This window comes from Rhineura floridana, chromosome 5 (assembly GCF_030035675.1).
Source record: "Rhineura floridana isolate rRhiFlo1 chromosome 5, rRhiFlo1.hap2, whole genome shotgun sequence".
NCBI lineage: Eukaryota > Metazoa > Chordata > Lepidosauria > Squamata > Rhineuridae > Rhineura > Rhineura floridana.
This window is the reverse complement of record NC_084484.1, coordinates 42,469,147-42,483,870: the sequence shown is the minus strand read 5'-3', so window position 1 is coordinate 42,483,870 and position 14,724 is coordinate 42,469,147. Positions and strand designations below refer to the sequence as shown.

The 14,724-nt window shown below is 38.8% G+C and overlaps 1 protein-coding gene across 8 annotated transcripts in view; it reads right to left on the bottom strand.

The window, feature by feature from the left end:
* Positions 1-14,724, bottom strand: part of FARP1 (FERM, ARH/RhoGEF and pleckstrin domain protein 1) — a 264,160-nt gene that overhangs the window by 75,872 nt on the left and 173,564 nt on the right. For 6 of the 8 annotated variants that reach the window (XR_009762704.1, XM_061626563.1, XM_061626557.1 and 3 more), the window contains 3 exons: positions 8,619-8,687; positions 7,493-7,568; positions 4,999-5,239 (listed from right to left, as the gene is read on the bottom strand). Coding sequence is in view for 7 of the 8 variants with exons in the window: in XM_061626563.1 (XP_061482547.1) it covers positions 4,999-5,239; positions 7,493-7,568; positions 8,619-8,687 (386 nt within the window). In the remaining variant the exon portion in view is untranslated. The remainder of the gene's footprint in view (positions 1-4,998; positions 5,240-7,492; positions 7,569-8,618; positions 8,688-14,724) is intronic. The other 2 variants (XM_061626560.1, XM_061626561.1) reach the window with 1 other exon arrangement.

The window sequence follows — 14,724 nt, the reverse complement described above, 5'->3', positions numbered from 1 at the left end:
GCAAAATGTGGGTAATGGGTACTTCCTGGGTAAATGTGAATCAAACGTTGTCACAAAAGACCCAGAAAAATAAAGTCTGGAAGTGCCACTTTCTCTTGCTTTCTCACCTGCTGCCGCCATGGAATGGTTAAAGTGGCCCTAGTTTAAGATTTGTCCTACCATCAAATGTACATTTTAATATGCTTTAGTAATAAATTTCAGTTTAATCCTCACTCTATGCACATGAGAGAAAGTAGACATAATTAAAATAGCAAATACAGACAAGGAGAATTATAATTGGCAATAGGCTGTAATTTTCATACATGTAAGTTACAAGTTACAAGATCCTCCGTGGCGCAGAGTGGTAAGCAGCAGTAATGCAGCCGAACCTCTGCTCACGGCCGGAGTTCGATTCCAATGGAAGGAGGAAGTCAAATCTCCGGTAAAAGGAGTCCATGGTCGGTAAAATGAGTACGCGGCATATGGTGGGGGGTAAGGAAAGGCTGGGGAAGGAACCGGCAATCCCACCCCATATATACGGTCTGCCTAGTAAACGTCGCAAGACGTCACCCTAAGAGTCGGAAACGACTCGCACTACAAGTGCGGGGACACCTTTACCTTAAGTGACAATTAGGGATTTGATGTGCTTCAGATGTAAATGATATTTTTATCCAAGTTGCATCGTTTTAAAATGATGGCAAATTCAAAAGTAAACATGGGCATGATTTATGAGGCTGAAACAGGAACACAAGCCCATGATTAATGGTAGAATTGAATTGTGCCATTTTCTTTGAGGATATTATCCTGACACAATGATAGAAAACACCATTATCTAATTATGTATTGATCAAGCTAACATCTCTGTTATTTAAAAAGGACAAAATCCAACCTGACCTGAGAACCACAATCACCACCACTTTTTGGTATAAGGAAGTTGCTGGGGATCATAAGCTGGAGAGGGCTACCATGCTCATATTTTGCTTGTGGGCTTCTCATGAAAATATGCATAGTAACTGGCAATGTATGAAATATCCAATTTTTGCTGTCAGATTCCACACATCATTTGGAGACTATGCAATTTGATCAGGTAATACATACAATCCTATTTATGCTGTTCAGTTCTGCACATTGTCTACAATGCTTTGTGAATGTGCACAATGGTAGGTGATTATGCACATTCTCCATTTAATTCACATTACCACAACATATACATTTTGCAGACAAATGGCCACTTCTAATCATTATGATATCAAACTGCTTTTGCTTAAGAGAGAAATTAACTATTATACAATCTGCTTGAGAGTGCCTGGAAAAATCACTGAAGCAACTAGTACTTTTGTGAAGCACCTAATAGGCCATTGCTTTGCTCTACAACACTATTTCTATGTCATAATCACCAGAAATCAGCTAACATACCAATAAAGGACACACTGTGTACATTCTATCTACACTTTCTAAAGTGGGTTTTTGTTGAGGTACACTTTAAATTACACATTCAGTAGTTAAAGGCAATGATTTGACAAACTATTCTAAACCCAAAATACAGATCACCTTCTCAGCACAATATTAAATTAAACCTTCCCTTTAGCCCATTAGCCCATGCTGCCTAATTACAGAATCACACATTTGATTACTTGTTATCTTGTCTACTGTTCAAACAAATATCTGAATTGCATTTATGTCCACATTGAACTACACATTAATATAATAGAAACAGGGGTGAGAAAGAACAGACCAGATTAAATCTGGGCAGGTTAAATATTCCTGAGAGCCAGTGTGGCATAGTGGTTAGAGTGTCGGACTATGACCTGGGAGACCAGGGTTTGAATCCCCACATAGCCATGAAGCGGACTGGGTGACCTTGGGCCAGTCACTGCCACTTAGCTCAAAGGAAGGCAATGGTAAACCCCCTCTGAATGCCACTTACCATGAAAACCCTATTCATAGGGTCACATAAGTCGGAATCGACTTGAAGGCAGTCCATTTCCATTTTAAATATTCCTATGCATATGTGAGCTGCCAAAAGGGATGAGTTGCATGCAACAAAGGCCTTTTAAAACAAACAAACCCTAATACTTTTGATTTTATTAGCATTCTATATATCTCAGTTCCCATTAAATAAAAAGCAACTTTCTGGTCCTCATGATCATAGAAATAACTTTGTTCATGCAATGGCAAACATTTCTGATGAGGTCTGTAGTGCAAACATGTTACCCATCCTTAGTCTACCCTGTTCCAAGAATATGTGAAATAATGAAGAGCACTAGGCAACTATAGACTGAGCTGTTAAAATATTTTTACACTCAGATGTACCACTCAACATGTCTTGATTCAAGGCATCAGAAAAAGTTATGAAACTTATCTATTTAGTCTTATAAAAATCTAAAACCATTAATATATAGAACTGCTCAGTTTTAAAAAAATTTACGGGCTTATCTGCTTTCATGTGAATAAACAAATGGCTGAAATCAATTGTATTCAGCAAAAGTCTACTCTCTATTATTTAATTCTGACACCCTTTTTTGAGTATACTTGCTTCCATACTTCCCCTCTGCCCCCAATTAAACACATTTAACCATAGCTGTAAGGTGACTGGGCAAGCATGGGAATATTTTGCTGACTTGGCATAGTTTTTTTGCTCAAGAAAGGTTCGTGAAATACAGAGCTTCATTTAAAGTTTCTGCCTTATTCCTTTACCGTTTTTTTTATCCCAGTGTTCTTTATCTATTACATTGTTAAATGAAAAAAAATCTGATTGGAACATTCCATACATTGGTAGATATGCAAAATTCAGAGTCTATTGCTACAAGTGTGCAAGCATGCAGCAGCTGATTGGGGCTGTATGTTCAAAGCCCTTTAAAAAAATCAGTAACAATGCTGACCAGCAGTTGGGCTGTGTGGGTGGGGGACTACATCTAGCATATTACTTCCCTCCCAACTAACTAATTGGCTTGTTTTCAGAAAAGGCTTGATCAGGACATAAACCAGTGTGCAGAACATAGGGTTGTATGTGCAAAGCCTGTTTCAACACATGCATTTTATCTAGGTGGACTGGGGTTCCTGTTTGCAACTGGCTCCATGATTAATGATGACAAGATACCAGAAAAGAAAATTTGCAAGTATGATCTACTGTGCTGAAAGTAATCTTGTAATAAAATTTCTAGAAATTATGGTTTCTGATATTTAAATGAGGCCATTAATACCTACAGGAACATCCCATTGAGTTTCTTTCAAAAGGTTGGTTCCATCTCCCTCTCTGCCACTTTTATTTTTTTAAGTTTACATTTTCCATCTTTATTTTTTCCACATGTTCGAATAAGAAAACACTCCCAAAATAAAAATGCACCTTTTTATACTTTCAGCATATGAATAATTTGTGATTTTGATGAGCAAAATATACCATTGTTTCTTTCAAAAAGGTGTCACTAAGCTTTTTTAAAAAACAAGAGTTGCCTAGATTTGATACTGAATATGAAATTTCTTGCATTTTGATTGCACTTTAAAACTCTATCTCTAAATTGAGGCACTGAATAGCAAGCTCTCCTTTGCAAGGAGAGAAAAGCACATGTGTGTACCATGAACTTAAATCATGTTGCTTTTGAAATGATGAATGCTACAGTCCTACGCACATTTACTTGGGAGCAAGTTCCACTGAAAACAGTGGGAGTCCTTCTAAGTAAAAATTAATAGCATTGAGCTGCAAGTCATCTCTGTCCAGCCTACGGTTCATTAAATATGACACACAATTAGAGTACAGATTTCTTCTTAATGAACAAATATACTACTAAGGTTATCAGACCAGGAATTAGATATCCTGTCTCTCAAAACCACAGGCCACCAGTAGATTTCACTGAAATCTACCACTATATCTAGCAATCACTCCTACTAGCTTTTTGAAAGGGTAACCTTGCTTTTTAAAGGTTGACATGGTGTTTTGTTTGTGCTCAATGAACAACCCTTCAAAAGGTCAGTCTATTCCTGGAAGTGCTGCTCAGGTTTCTCAGCAACTGAAGACATGAACACCATCTTCATCACTGAGGCCCAAAGACACATCCTCTACCTCTTCATCTAGTTGGAGGCTGCCAAAGGAATACTTGTTCCTTGACATTGGAGATGAATTGAGCACTATGGGATTTCCAAACACAAGAGGGGGGGTGAAAGGATTACCCCTTTCTGAATCTGAGTCACTAGACTCAGTCCCACTGCTGGTAGAACCTTCCAATATTTGGATGGTAGACATGTGGTCCATCATGCCCCTAGCATACAAGGACTGTGTAACTGGGCTTTGCTTTGATTGACTAGCAGCTGGCACACCATTTGCCATGCTTTTGCCTTCCAAAGGGACCATTTTAACCACTCCTCTTTTAAAATACCTATCTGATCTATATTCTTGGTTTGGAGCTGAAGACACCTGGCTCAGGATAAATGGATCTGTTTCAGATCTATTGCATGCATTTGGAATCATTTGCAGATGTGGCCTTTGCAAGACTGGGGAACACTTGCTATAACTGTGACAGTTATATGAATGACTATCATCATCTTCCCTCCTAACTCTACAATCGTGCCCATTTTCAGAGCTATAACTTGGAGAGCATGCTCTACTGAAACTCATGTGAGGACTTGATCCTTTGCCACTGGAAGACAAGGGAGTGGCCAATGGGCTACAAGTATCTGTACTCCTAAACATTTCGTCAACAAGAGTGCTGTGCCGTGGGACTCTGGGGCTCCCATCAACATAGAAGGACATATTAGCAGAGCTGCCATCATTATAATCTTCAGTGATATGGTAAGATGCCTTTACAGAGGAGATGGAGGAATCCCTATATCTAATTTTATTACGATTTTCACCTCTATAATCAATATAGGCACCACTGGTCAAATCACCCTCATAATTGTCATTTGTTTGGGAATGAGACTGGGTTATTTGTTCTCTGAGGAGGTCATACTCGCTATCTACATCACTGCAGTCAATGAAAGGAATTGATGTACTACTGCCACAAGCAGCTCGGGATGCAGGACCTGTGCTTGGTTGCTGCGCCTGGGATCTACTGTGATGTGATCTGTCCTTTACGACCTCCTCTTCTTCCTCCATTACTTCCATCATAGCACCATCCAGCCTCCTGCCTTCTTTAGGGCTCTTTTTCAGGGAAGGACTTGTGTGCTGTCCACCATCTTCCACTGAAACTCTTAATTCCTTCCCCTGCCGGCATTTTTGCACCACTGAGGAATCAGCACCATCTCCATATGTAAAACTACAGCTCTGGAAACAGAAAGGGACACAATCATTTGTTTTACTTATGTACATTGTTTAGAGATTTATTCCTCAATTATGTTACTTAAAATGTGGATTATTGTTATTATTATTAGCAGCTGTATTTAATGTGGAATTCACATTGATTATTGTTGAAATGTAAACTGCATTGAGAGTCCTTGAAATATAAAGTGGTATACAAGTTAAATATATAATATAATAATAAAATATATAATAATGGAAATAAATGAGATGGGAGATATGAAGGAGACAAATCAGCACATCTCAACATCAAGTGCTTTACAAATGTATCACAAACATGGTGCCATAAATTAAAGCTTTCAATCCTAGGGAATAGCGGAGAGCTGAACTCATACCCCTGAGTTTTAACTTTCTATATGGACTGTAGGGCTCCTGCTAAAGAAAACCATAGCTCATGCTTAGCAATTGCATTCATAAAAGGTACCAATCCTGGGCATTTTAGGATAGATAAACAGGTGATGTGGGAGACCTCCACCTGAGACCCTTGCCTAGAGAGACACTGTCATTCGCCATGGACAATATTGGGCTAGATCAGGTGTGGGAAACTTTTGGCCCTCTAGTTGTTGCTGAACCAAAACTCCCATCAGTCCCAGCAAGCATGGTCAATGGCCAGGGATGATGGGAGCTGCAGTTCAGCAACATCTGAAGGGCCAAATGTTCCCCACCCCCGGGCTAGTTAGACAAATAGTATGACCTGGTATAAGGCAGTTCTCTATATTCCTATGAGAACAAAGTCAAATGTCCCACTACAGATTTGAGGATTGTCTCTAGATTGTGTTGAGCTGCATAACCAAAGGATACAAGAGGACATGAAGGATAAATGTGTATCAAAGCTACTGGCCCCTACAATGAGAAGGCAACACTTCAGGTGAGATATACCTGAAGTATTCAGACAAACATTTTTTAAAAATAATTATATACCATAGGAAGAGTCTGATCAGCCAGCCCATTGTAAGGGAAATTTTCTTTCTGAATTGAGAGTTTTTAGCCAAATTGCTTATAAAGGACATCATTGTTTCTTGTCTCAGTAAGATTTTTTTTTTCACCTAGTGGTAACTGGAATTTTGCTTCTAGGCTGATTTTAGGCAACAGATCAAACTTCACTCAGAAGGCAGACCACATATTGTTAACAGGTTGCCTTTGCTGGTCTTTATTCTTACCCTTCAAAATTCTGAAAATAAGCATTATGTGGGGGAAAAATGTATCTTTTTATTCCTTATGGTTATTGAAACGGAGATAAATTTGGGGTCAGTTTCCTACAACATTCTCAGAAAGTACAATGGAGTTGATTAGTGGATCATAAAAGACCAAATCCAATCTAGGAACCTCCTTGCTTTCCACTGCTCTTCCCTCACTGCCCCTGTACACTGTTCAGTAACATATTTTGTGTAGCTACCCTCCAAACCATGGCCTGGGGAGGGGAATATTGTTAGCTCAGGGGTCCCGGCTGTTATTTAAACCACCTGCCGCAGACCAAGCTTGATAAATGGATGGAGCTGCCTATCCGTCCATCACCTGATGTCACAATGCTGTCAAGTGCCCTTTTTTGCCCACTTCAGAAGCCCCTTTTCAAAGCACTATTTTGTGCAGTGCTTTGTAGGCATTGCCAATCAGCTGACTGGTGGTGCCTGCAAACACCCTTTCGTATGAGCCAAGTTTTTACCTGTCCCACACCTGACATAATATATGATAGGAGTAGGGCAGGTGGACGTAGCTTGGCCAAAATGACCTTGTGTGCCAAACAGGGAGACTTAAATAGGCCATAGTTCCCCACCCCTGCATTAGCCCCTTCCCCTAAACCTTGGAAGGAAAAAGCCTAACCCTTGTAAAACGAAGTTTAAGAGAAGGGGTTAAACTGGGGTGGAGTATGCATGCAGATTATATATCTTCATGCATATCTTCATAATTGATTCAGTTCATCAGTTAGTGATACATGGACATGCTGGACACACAGTTTCATTATTTTTATTTGTAAAGTTTGCCTACGAAATTGAACTAATAAATAAAATAAAAATAATGTAAACATTTTCCTAGTGCTTTTCTATTTATTTGGGAACATTCCAAATCAGAAGAAAAGATAAAGCCATGGTGCTGGCATTCGTTTGGCTTCTTCTGACTGTGAATTATGGTACAGTATACAATACTGAACCTGGCAAAGGCCTGGCAAAGACAAAAGGGGCTATCGGACATTTTGCTTACAAAGCATGAAATATAACTGACTTGTTTTGGCACCTCTGAATGCTGTCCTGAAGGCTTTGCTGTCAAACTCCTAATGGAGTGAATCTTGCTGTGTTTCCTGGATAGGGGTGAAAAAACACATTTTGCAACCAGTTAAAATCATATATTTTCCACCCCCATGAACAAATCAATGGCAGACAATCATATATCTAAACAAAAGCTCCACTTCAAACAGACTTCTTGTCCAGAAACAGATTTTGTCATTTTCTCTGTCACTATATATGTATGCAATATTTCAGTGTAGTAGATGTTTTATAAATGTCATAAAAGGACAGAGCACTAAAAAAGTCTGCTTCAAAAGATGACTCAGAACATAACCCTGTTGCTATGATCATTATACAGTATAGCAAAAACACTGAACTCACCATGTCATACACTGGTTTAGAAACACATTTGACAATAGCACGCAACAATCCATCTCTCTATTGTCTTAACATTTCTCTGCCAATAGTTAATTGTGCCAATTTGCTCTCCCTTGCTTTTTTCAAAAATTAAGATACAATTGTCTATATTTATAGATCACTAATTTTAGTGATAATCTTCCACCATGTAGGACATGAAAATTACATGCATGTGTTTGTGTATAATCGCTGCTTATTGGCAATCTGTATTCTAAGAAAACACACCCTATCTACAGCATTCCTATGATCACAAAACCAGCAATATGAATAGCTTTCATGGTCCTGGGATGAAGATACAGCAGGCCCTGATATATCTCACTGCTAGTTTTAGGGAGCTTCAACTGGAAGTAAGAACTATTTTGTTGACAATGAGTTACGGTTATAACCCAAACAGAGGGAACAAAGGGCAACATAGCTAATAAGTAGGTAAACAAAAAAAAGTTCCCAGACTTCAAAATCACCTTACCACAGAACTGGAAAAGCAGGAAGCAGTAGCCATGGGTGGGAGGGGGGTGAGATACATGGCACATTAATTTTGCTTGTGTACACTGCCGTTTTCCTCTGTTAAGACTGTTCAAGCCAAGCATAGTCTCCAATTTCCTGCAGCTGTCATTTGGCTAACTGAGCTGAATGAGCACATATGAGACCAAGAAAACCCTTAAAAGCAAACAAGCCAAAATATTATGATTGCTAAGTCTCTTTCTAACCTTTCAAACTGTACTTTTTTGTGTCCTCCTTCTTTGACAAAGTCAAGAACCTGCTTCTGAGTTCGGCCACTGGGAAGGAAATAAAAGAAAACCAAAACAAGAGTTAATATCACAAAAACAGAAGGTTGTTAAAGTGCTTCCTTACTGAGGACAGTTTCTGAGCCAAGCATGATCGTTTGCTATTAGAGATAGTAAATAAAAGCTGGAGCACCTGTTCCGGTCATTAAGGGAATGACCCTAAATTCCAAATTTTAATCACTCAGATGGCTCCAGTTCAGAAAATGTGGTGGAAAAAAACCTGCTGGTAGCTATTAATGAATGTAATATGTATCTGATTTTCCCCATCTCCAGAAGCAGTATTCAGTGGCTGTATGTGCTTTACTGTATTAGACTGCACACACAGAGCTAGTTAAGCTGCAGCTGTGCATCTCTACCCTTTTAGATCTCTGAGCAAACTCATATCTGGTTTAAAGCTATGCTCAACTATTCAAAAAGGATGAAAACATTACATCATTTAATTTAAAACTATCTTAATAACAGTCAAAATATATTATATGTGTGTGTCCATTTTGCTTCCCTGCCTCACCTCTGTGGTGTAATGTCTTTTTAAGATACTTGAATTGCTTGCTAAGCACAGGTGAGAAGTATTCAATCAGCCAAGTCTAGCATTCCTTATTTAAATGTCTGGTTTGAGCTTTTCATTAAAACTGTTTCCTGTATGCAAGACTGGGGTGTCTCTTTATGCAGTTTGTCAGATTGGACTTTGATAGCCAGCTATCACATGGTGTCAGAAGTTGATTTGGATTTCTTTTCCCTCTCTCTCTCTTTTTTTGAGTGAGGGATTGTTGGTGTATTTTTGCACACAATTATCAGCTTAAGTAGCTGTAAACATGGACTCATTTTGGCCTCCACCTCCACTTGCTTTGCAAGGCAATTTGGCTGAGAACTGGAAACGCTGGGAGCAAGCTTTTCAGCTATATTTTACTGCTGCTGGAGTTGATAATGTTTCTAAGAAACGGCAAGTAGCTATACTGTTGCACTGTGTGGGAGAAGAAGCACTGGCGGTTTATAATACGTTTACTTTCTCTGAAGAGGGACCAAAAGATGTAGTGGAAGTTCTTGAACAATTTAGGATATATTGTACTCGTAAGAATGTGGTATTTGAACGATATTCTTTCTGGAATCATTCACAGACACATGGAGAAACCATTGAACAGTTTGTTACTGAACTTAAACTTAAAGCCAGTAACTGTGAATTTGGTTTGGCATTTGATGATATGGTAAGGGATAAGATCGTGTTTAGTGTGAAGGAGAAGAAATTAAAGGAAAGATTGCTGAGGGACCCTAATCTTACTCTGGAGAAAGCAACTGAAATATGTCGTCTAGAAGAAATAATGAGAGCTCAACTACAGACTATGTCAACTTCCTCAATATAAGGCAAGGAGTTGCATGTAGTACATGTAACTGATGAGGATTGTGAGGAGATTCCAGTACAGGCCCTTGGACCTGAGAGGGCACAATCTAAATGCAGATATGAACAAACTAGAAATAATAAGTGCTCTTGTTGTGGTACAGTGCATAAGCCTCAAAATTGTCCAGCATTTGGAAAGATTTGTCATAAATGTGGCATAAAATTTCATTATGCCAGAGTATGTAAAGTAAAACCATCAAGTTTCAACAAAGAACAGGGACATCAAATCCATGAGCTTGATTTAAACAGTTTGTTTATAGGAGAATTAGCTCATGAGACTGCTGGCATACCTGCAAGCCAAGTGGGTGGATGGTATGTTGACATAATTCTGCGAGGACTTTCAGTAAAATTCAAACTAGATACAGGAGCTGAGGTGAATGTTTTGCCACTGCACATATTTCATGAGTTCCCAGGCAAGAAAGTGCTAACCAAAAGTGACGTAAGGCTTGTGACTTATGGTGGAGCGCATATAAAGCCTTTGGGAACTATTGTCCTTGATTGTCATACCCCAAGAGGAGCAGCTAGATTACTGTTTTATGTAATAGATAGCTCTTCTCTTCCATTATTGGGCAGTGCTGCCTGTGAGACTCTGGATTTGGTTCGTCGGGTTGAACTTTTAACACAAGAGCGGTTACTTGCCATATATTCTGAAGTTTTTGAAGGTCTTGGCGAATTTGAGGGTGCTCACCACATCCATATTGATCCAGCAGTGGCTCCTGTTATTCATGGATGTCAGAAGGTGCCTTTTGCAATATTGGACAGGTTAAAGGAGACTTTGGGACAGATGGAGAGTGCTGGAGTAATATCTAGAGTTATGGGTCCTACAGAGTGGGTCAGTAGTTTGGTTACAGAAAAGAAGAATGGGAAGTTGCATATATGTCTTGACCCTCATGATTTGAATAAAGCAGTTCGTAGACAGCATTATACCATTCCTACAACAGAGGATGTTTTGAGCCATTTAGCTGGAATGAATTTTTTTACCATCTTAGATGAGAAAGATGGATATTGGCAGGTGAAATTGGATGAACCTTCATCACGCTTATGTACATTTAATACACCATGGGGAAGGTATTGTTTCCATCATTTGCCATTTGGACTTAAATCTTCTAGTGAGGTGTTCCAACAGAAAAATCAGGAAACCTTTGGACATATAAGAGGGGTGTACATGATAGCTGATGATATGATCATTGCAGCAGAGACATTGGAACAGCATGATCAGATTCTTAATCAAGTTATGGAGACAGCGCGTGCTAAGAATATCAAGTTTAATAAGGATAAGATTCAGTTTAAGGTCGACTCAGTGAAATATATGGGTCAAATAGTGTCAGGCAACTGTGTCAGGCACCTGTACTCCAATACTTTGATATTACCAAACCAGTTACTGTACAAGCTGATGTGTCAAAAGATGGTCTTGGAGCATGTTTGTTTCAGGAGAATAGACCAGTGTCTTATGCTTCGAGATCACTTAGCTCATCAGAGCAAAATTATGCTCAGATAGAGAAAGAATTGCTTGCAGTTTTGTATGCAATGAGAAAATTCCATCAGTATATGTTTGGTAAAGTTGTTTTAGTTCAGACTGATCATAAACCCTTAGAAGCAATTTTTAAAAAGCCAATTGGTAGTGCTCCTGCTCATTTGCAGTGTATGCTTTTACAGCGTCAGAGGTATCAACTTAATGTAGTGTGCACCGCAGGTAAGCTTATTCATCTTGCTGATACATTGTCTTGAGCTAGTGTGGATCTTCCTGTAAGTGATGAGGATTCCATGGTCGGTGAGAGTGATACATGGATTGGGTACGCTGGCCATGCATCCAAGGGGGGCGGCTACTATACAGGAAGCCACAAAACAAGATCCTCAACTTCAAGTAGTGGCAGCCTTCATAAAGAATGGATGACCACAGTATCTGAGAGATGTTACTCCTGTTGCAAAGCCTTTTTGGCCTATAAAAGTCTCTTTACATTGTCAAGATGATATTGTTTATTTGGGGGACAGGGTAGTTATTCCTGTGTCTCAAACACAAGGTGTCCTCTTGCAACTTCATGATTCCCATCAAGGTATTCAGAGAACTAAAGCTAGGGCAAGAGGATTGATGTACTGGCCCGGTATGTCTAATGATATTGAGAAGGTGGTTGGAAATTGTTCTGTTTGTGTTCGGTATGCTCCATGTAATCAAAAGGAGCCACTTAAACCACATGAGATTCCTGAATTAACATGGCAGAAGTTGGGTGTGGACATTTTTGAATATGGTTCTTCTCCTTTTCTTCTTGTGATTGATTATTTTTCAAAGTATCCAGAAGTATTGAGCTTGCCTGACAAGACAGCAAGAACTGTGATTGTTAAGCTTAAAACTGTGTTTGCTCGTCATGGAATTCCAAGGATAGTTGTGAGTGATAATATGCCATTTGCTAGTAAAGAGTTTCAACAGTTTGCTTATGACTGGGGGTTTGAACAATGTTTTAGCAGCTTTTACAGCTTCAGTAGCACAACCTCTACTTGGGGTATGCCCTCCCTAGTGATCTCTGCTTCTAGATGCTTGCAGAAGCCAGCTGTTAATCAGTGTTTCCTGCCCAATGTGCACATGTCAAAAGAGACATGTAACAATCAATCACACATAATGACATGCTTGCAATTGCTTACATGGAGCCAGTATCTGTGCAACACTTTTGTCATGTGTGAGGTGTCTCAAAAGGTTAGTTCTATGGATAAATAAAGCAAAGCACTCTGTGTGCTGTTGGAGTGTACATTACTATATGAACAATATATTTTTCTTGTGAATCACATAGTACATTCAGCTGATAATAAGCTATGACTAAAATGCTATTTTCATTTTCTGCTAAGCAGCAGCCTCCATAAATACTAAATGAAAGTGTATTAAAGACTCAAACTTTGTAGCCATGAGATAAAACTGAAGACATAATTAACAAATAATGGGTTCATGGACAGAAAAGTACCAATTTTCTATTTGTGTTTTTTAAAAAATGTACCTGAAACATTACTGCCATTAGTCTCTTACTAGTCTCTTCAGAATACTTGAGAGTGTACCATAGTACTATTTTAATTATGCATCTTAAAACAGTGGGGGGAACCTGTGGCCCTCCAGATGAGTTGTTGAATTACGGCTCCCACAGTCCCTGACTACTGGCCCAGAGAGCTGGGGCTGATGGAAGTTGGAGGCCAACAACATTCGGAGGACCACAAGTTCCCCATTCCTTTCTTAAATACAATGCAAATATAGACTAAAACAATTAGGCTAAAGCAGCTTAGAGAAAACAGGAAAGACAAACGTATGATTAGATATGAAGACATAAAACTGTCTTAGGAGTCAGACCATTGGTCCATTTAGCCCAGATGTAGTCAACATGGTCCCCCAAGCTGTTGTGGACCACAAGTCCTATCAGCCCCAGCCAACATGGTCAGGGATGATGGGAGTTATAGTATGAAACCACATTGGCTACATCTGACTTGCAGCAGCTCCTTGACTAACTCTCCAAGGTCTCCAGAGTGTTCTTGCATAGACTTGCAAATGCTCCTTTTAACTGGAGATGCCAGAGACTGAACCTTTGGCCTTTTGTATGCAAACGATACTGAGCTATCACCCATGAAAGCAACACAAAATGTTTACTCTCAACAATGCTTCTCTTAAGACTGGTTAGAATATCCAGCAGGCAATGAAATAGTCCCTACTTATTAGAGACACTTCAGGCAGACTTTTATTATGAGTCTGAATAATTTCTAGGATATTCAGTGAGAAGTGTGTCTACTACAAATTACATGCTTGGTAAACTGCATCTTCAGCTATCCCAAAAGTAAGCATTACAGGTTTGGTATGCATCACACACAAGCTGTGGAGATAGTAAGAAAGGGAAAAGCAACATATGTGATGAGCCACAGAGCTGAGACAGCAAAAGAAACAGAGAAATGTCAATTAAAAAAAAAAAGAATTTAACCTAATTTATGTAGAGCACAGGTTAATTAAAAAAAACAACTAAAGCATAAAAAGTAAATCTTAAAATAACTACATATAGCATATAAACTGTCCGTAATACATATAACAGATTTAAATTTAAATCTCTACCGCCCAATTGAAGCCCAACCTTCAAAGGGAGCCTAAACAAACAGGTTTCATACATAAGAAGATAACAGCTTTTTATGTAACTTAGTTGTTACATAAGCTTCCAGGGAGTTAACTGTTATTCTGTTGAAGCAAAAACAATGAAGACACTCTTTTAAAACACTTTTTTTAAACAATTTTTATCTATTTCAAAATTATACACATTAATTAAATATTAATAAGATTGTATTGTCTCCTTTGATAATGTGTCTAATCAAGTCTTCCCAATGGATGTCCTCAAGTTGTCTACCACCCATGGACAACTGGCCATGCTGACTGGGGCTGATGGGAATTGTAGTCTAAAATATCTGGAGGGCACCAGGTAGTGAAACCTGTTTTATTGTATACATTACTGAACATTGTAAGGCAATAAAATTTCATTCAGAAATGTTAGAATACTTCAATAAAGCACTTGTTCATTATTCACTGCATATTATGCATCCTACACTATCACTTTAAATTAAGTCTTAAACTTAGCTATTTTTAAACTAACTTTTCCAATATTTAGAGTTTTATATTACACT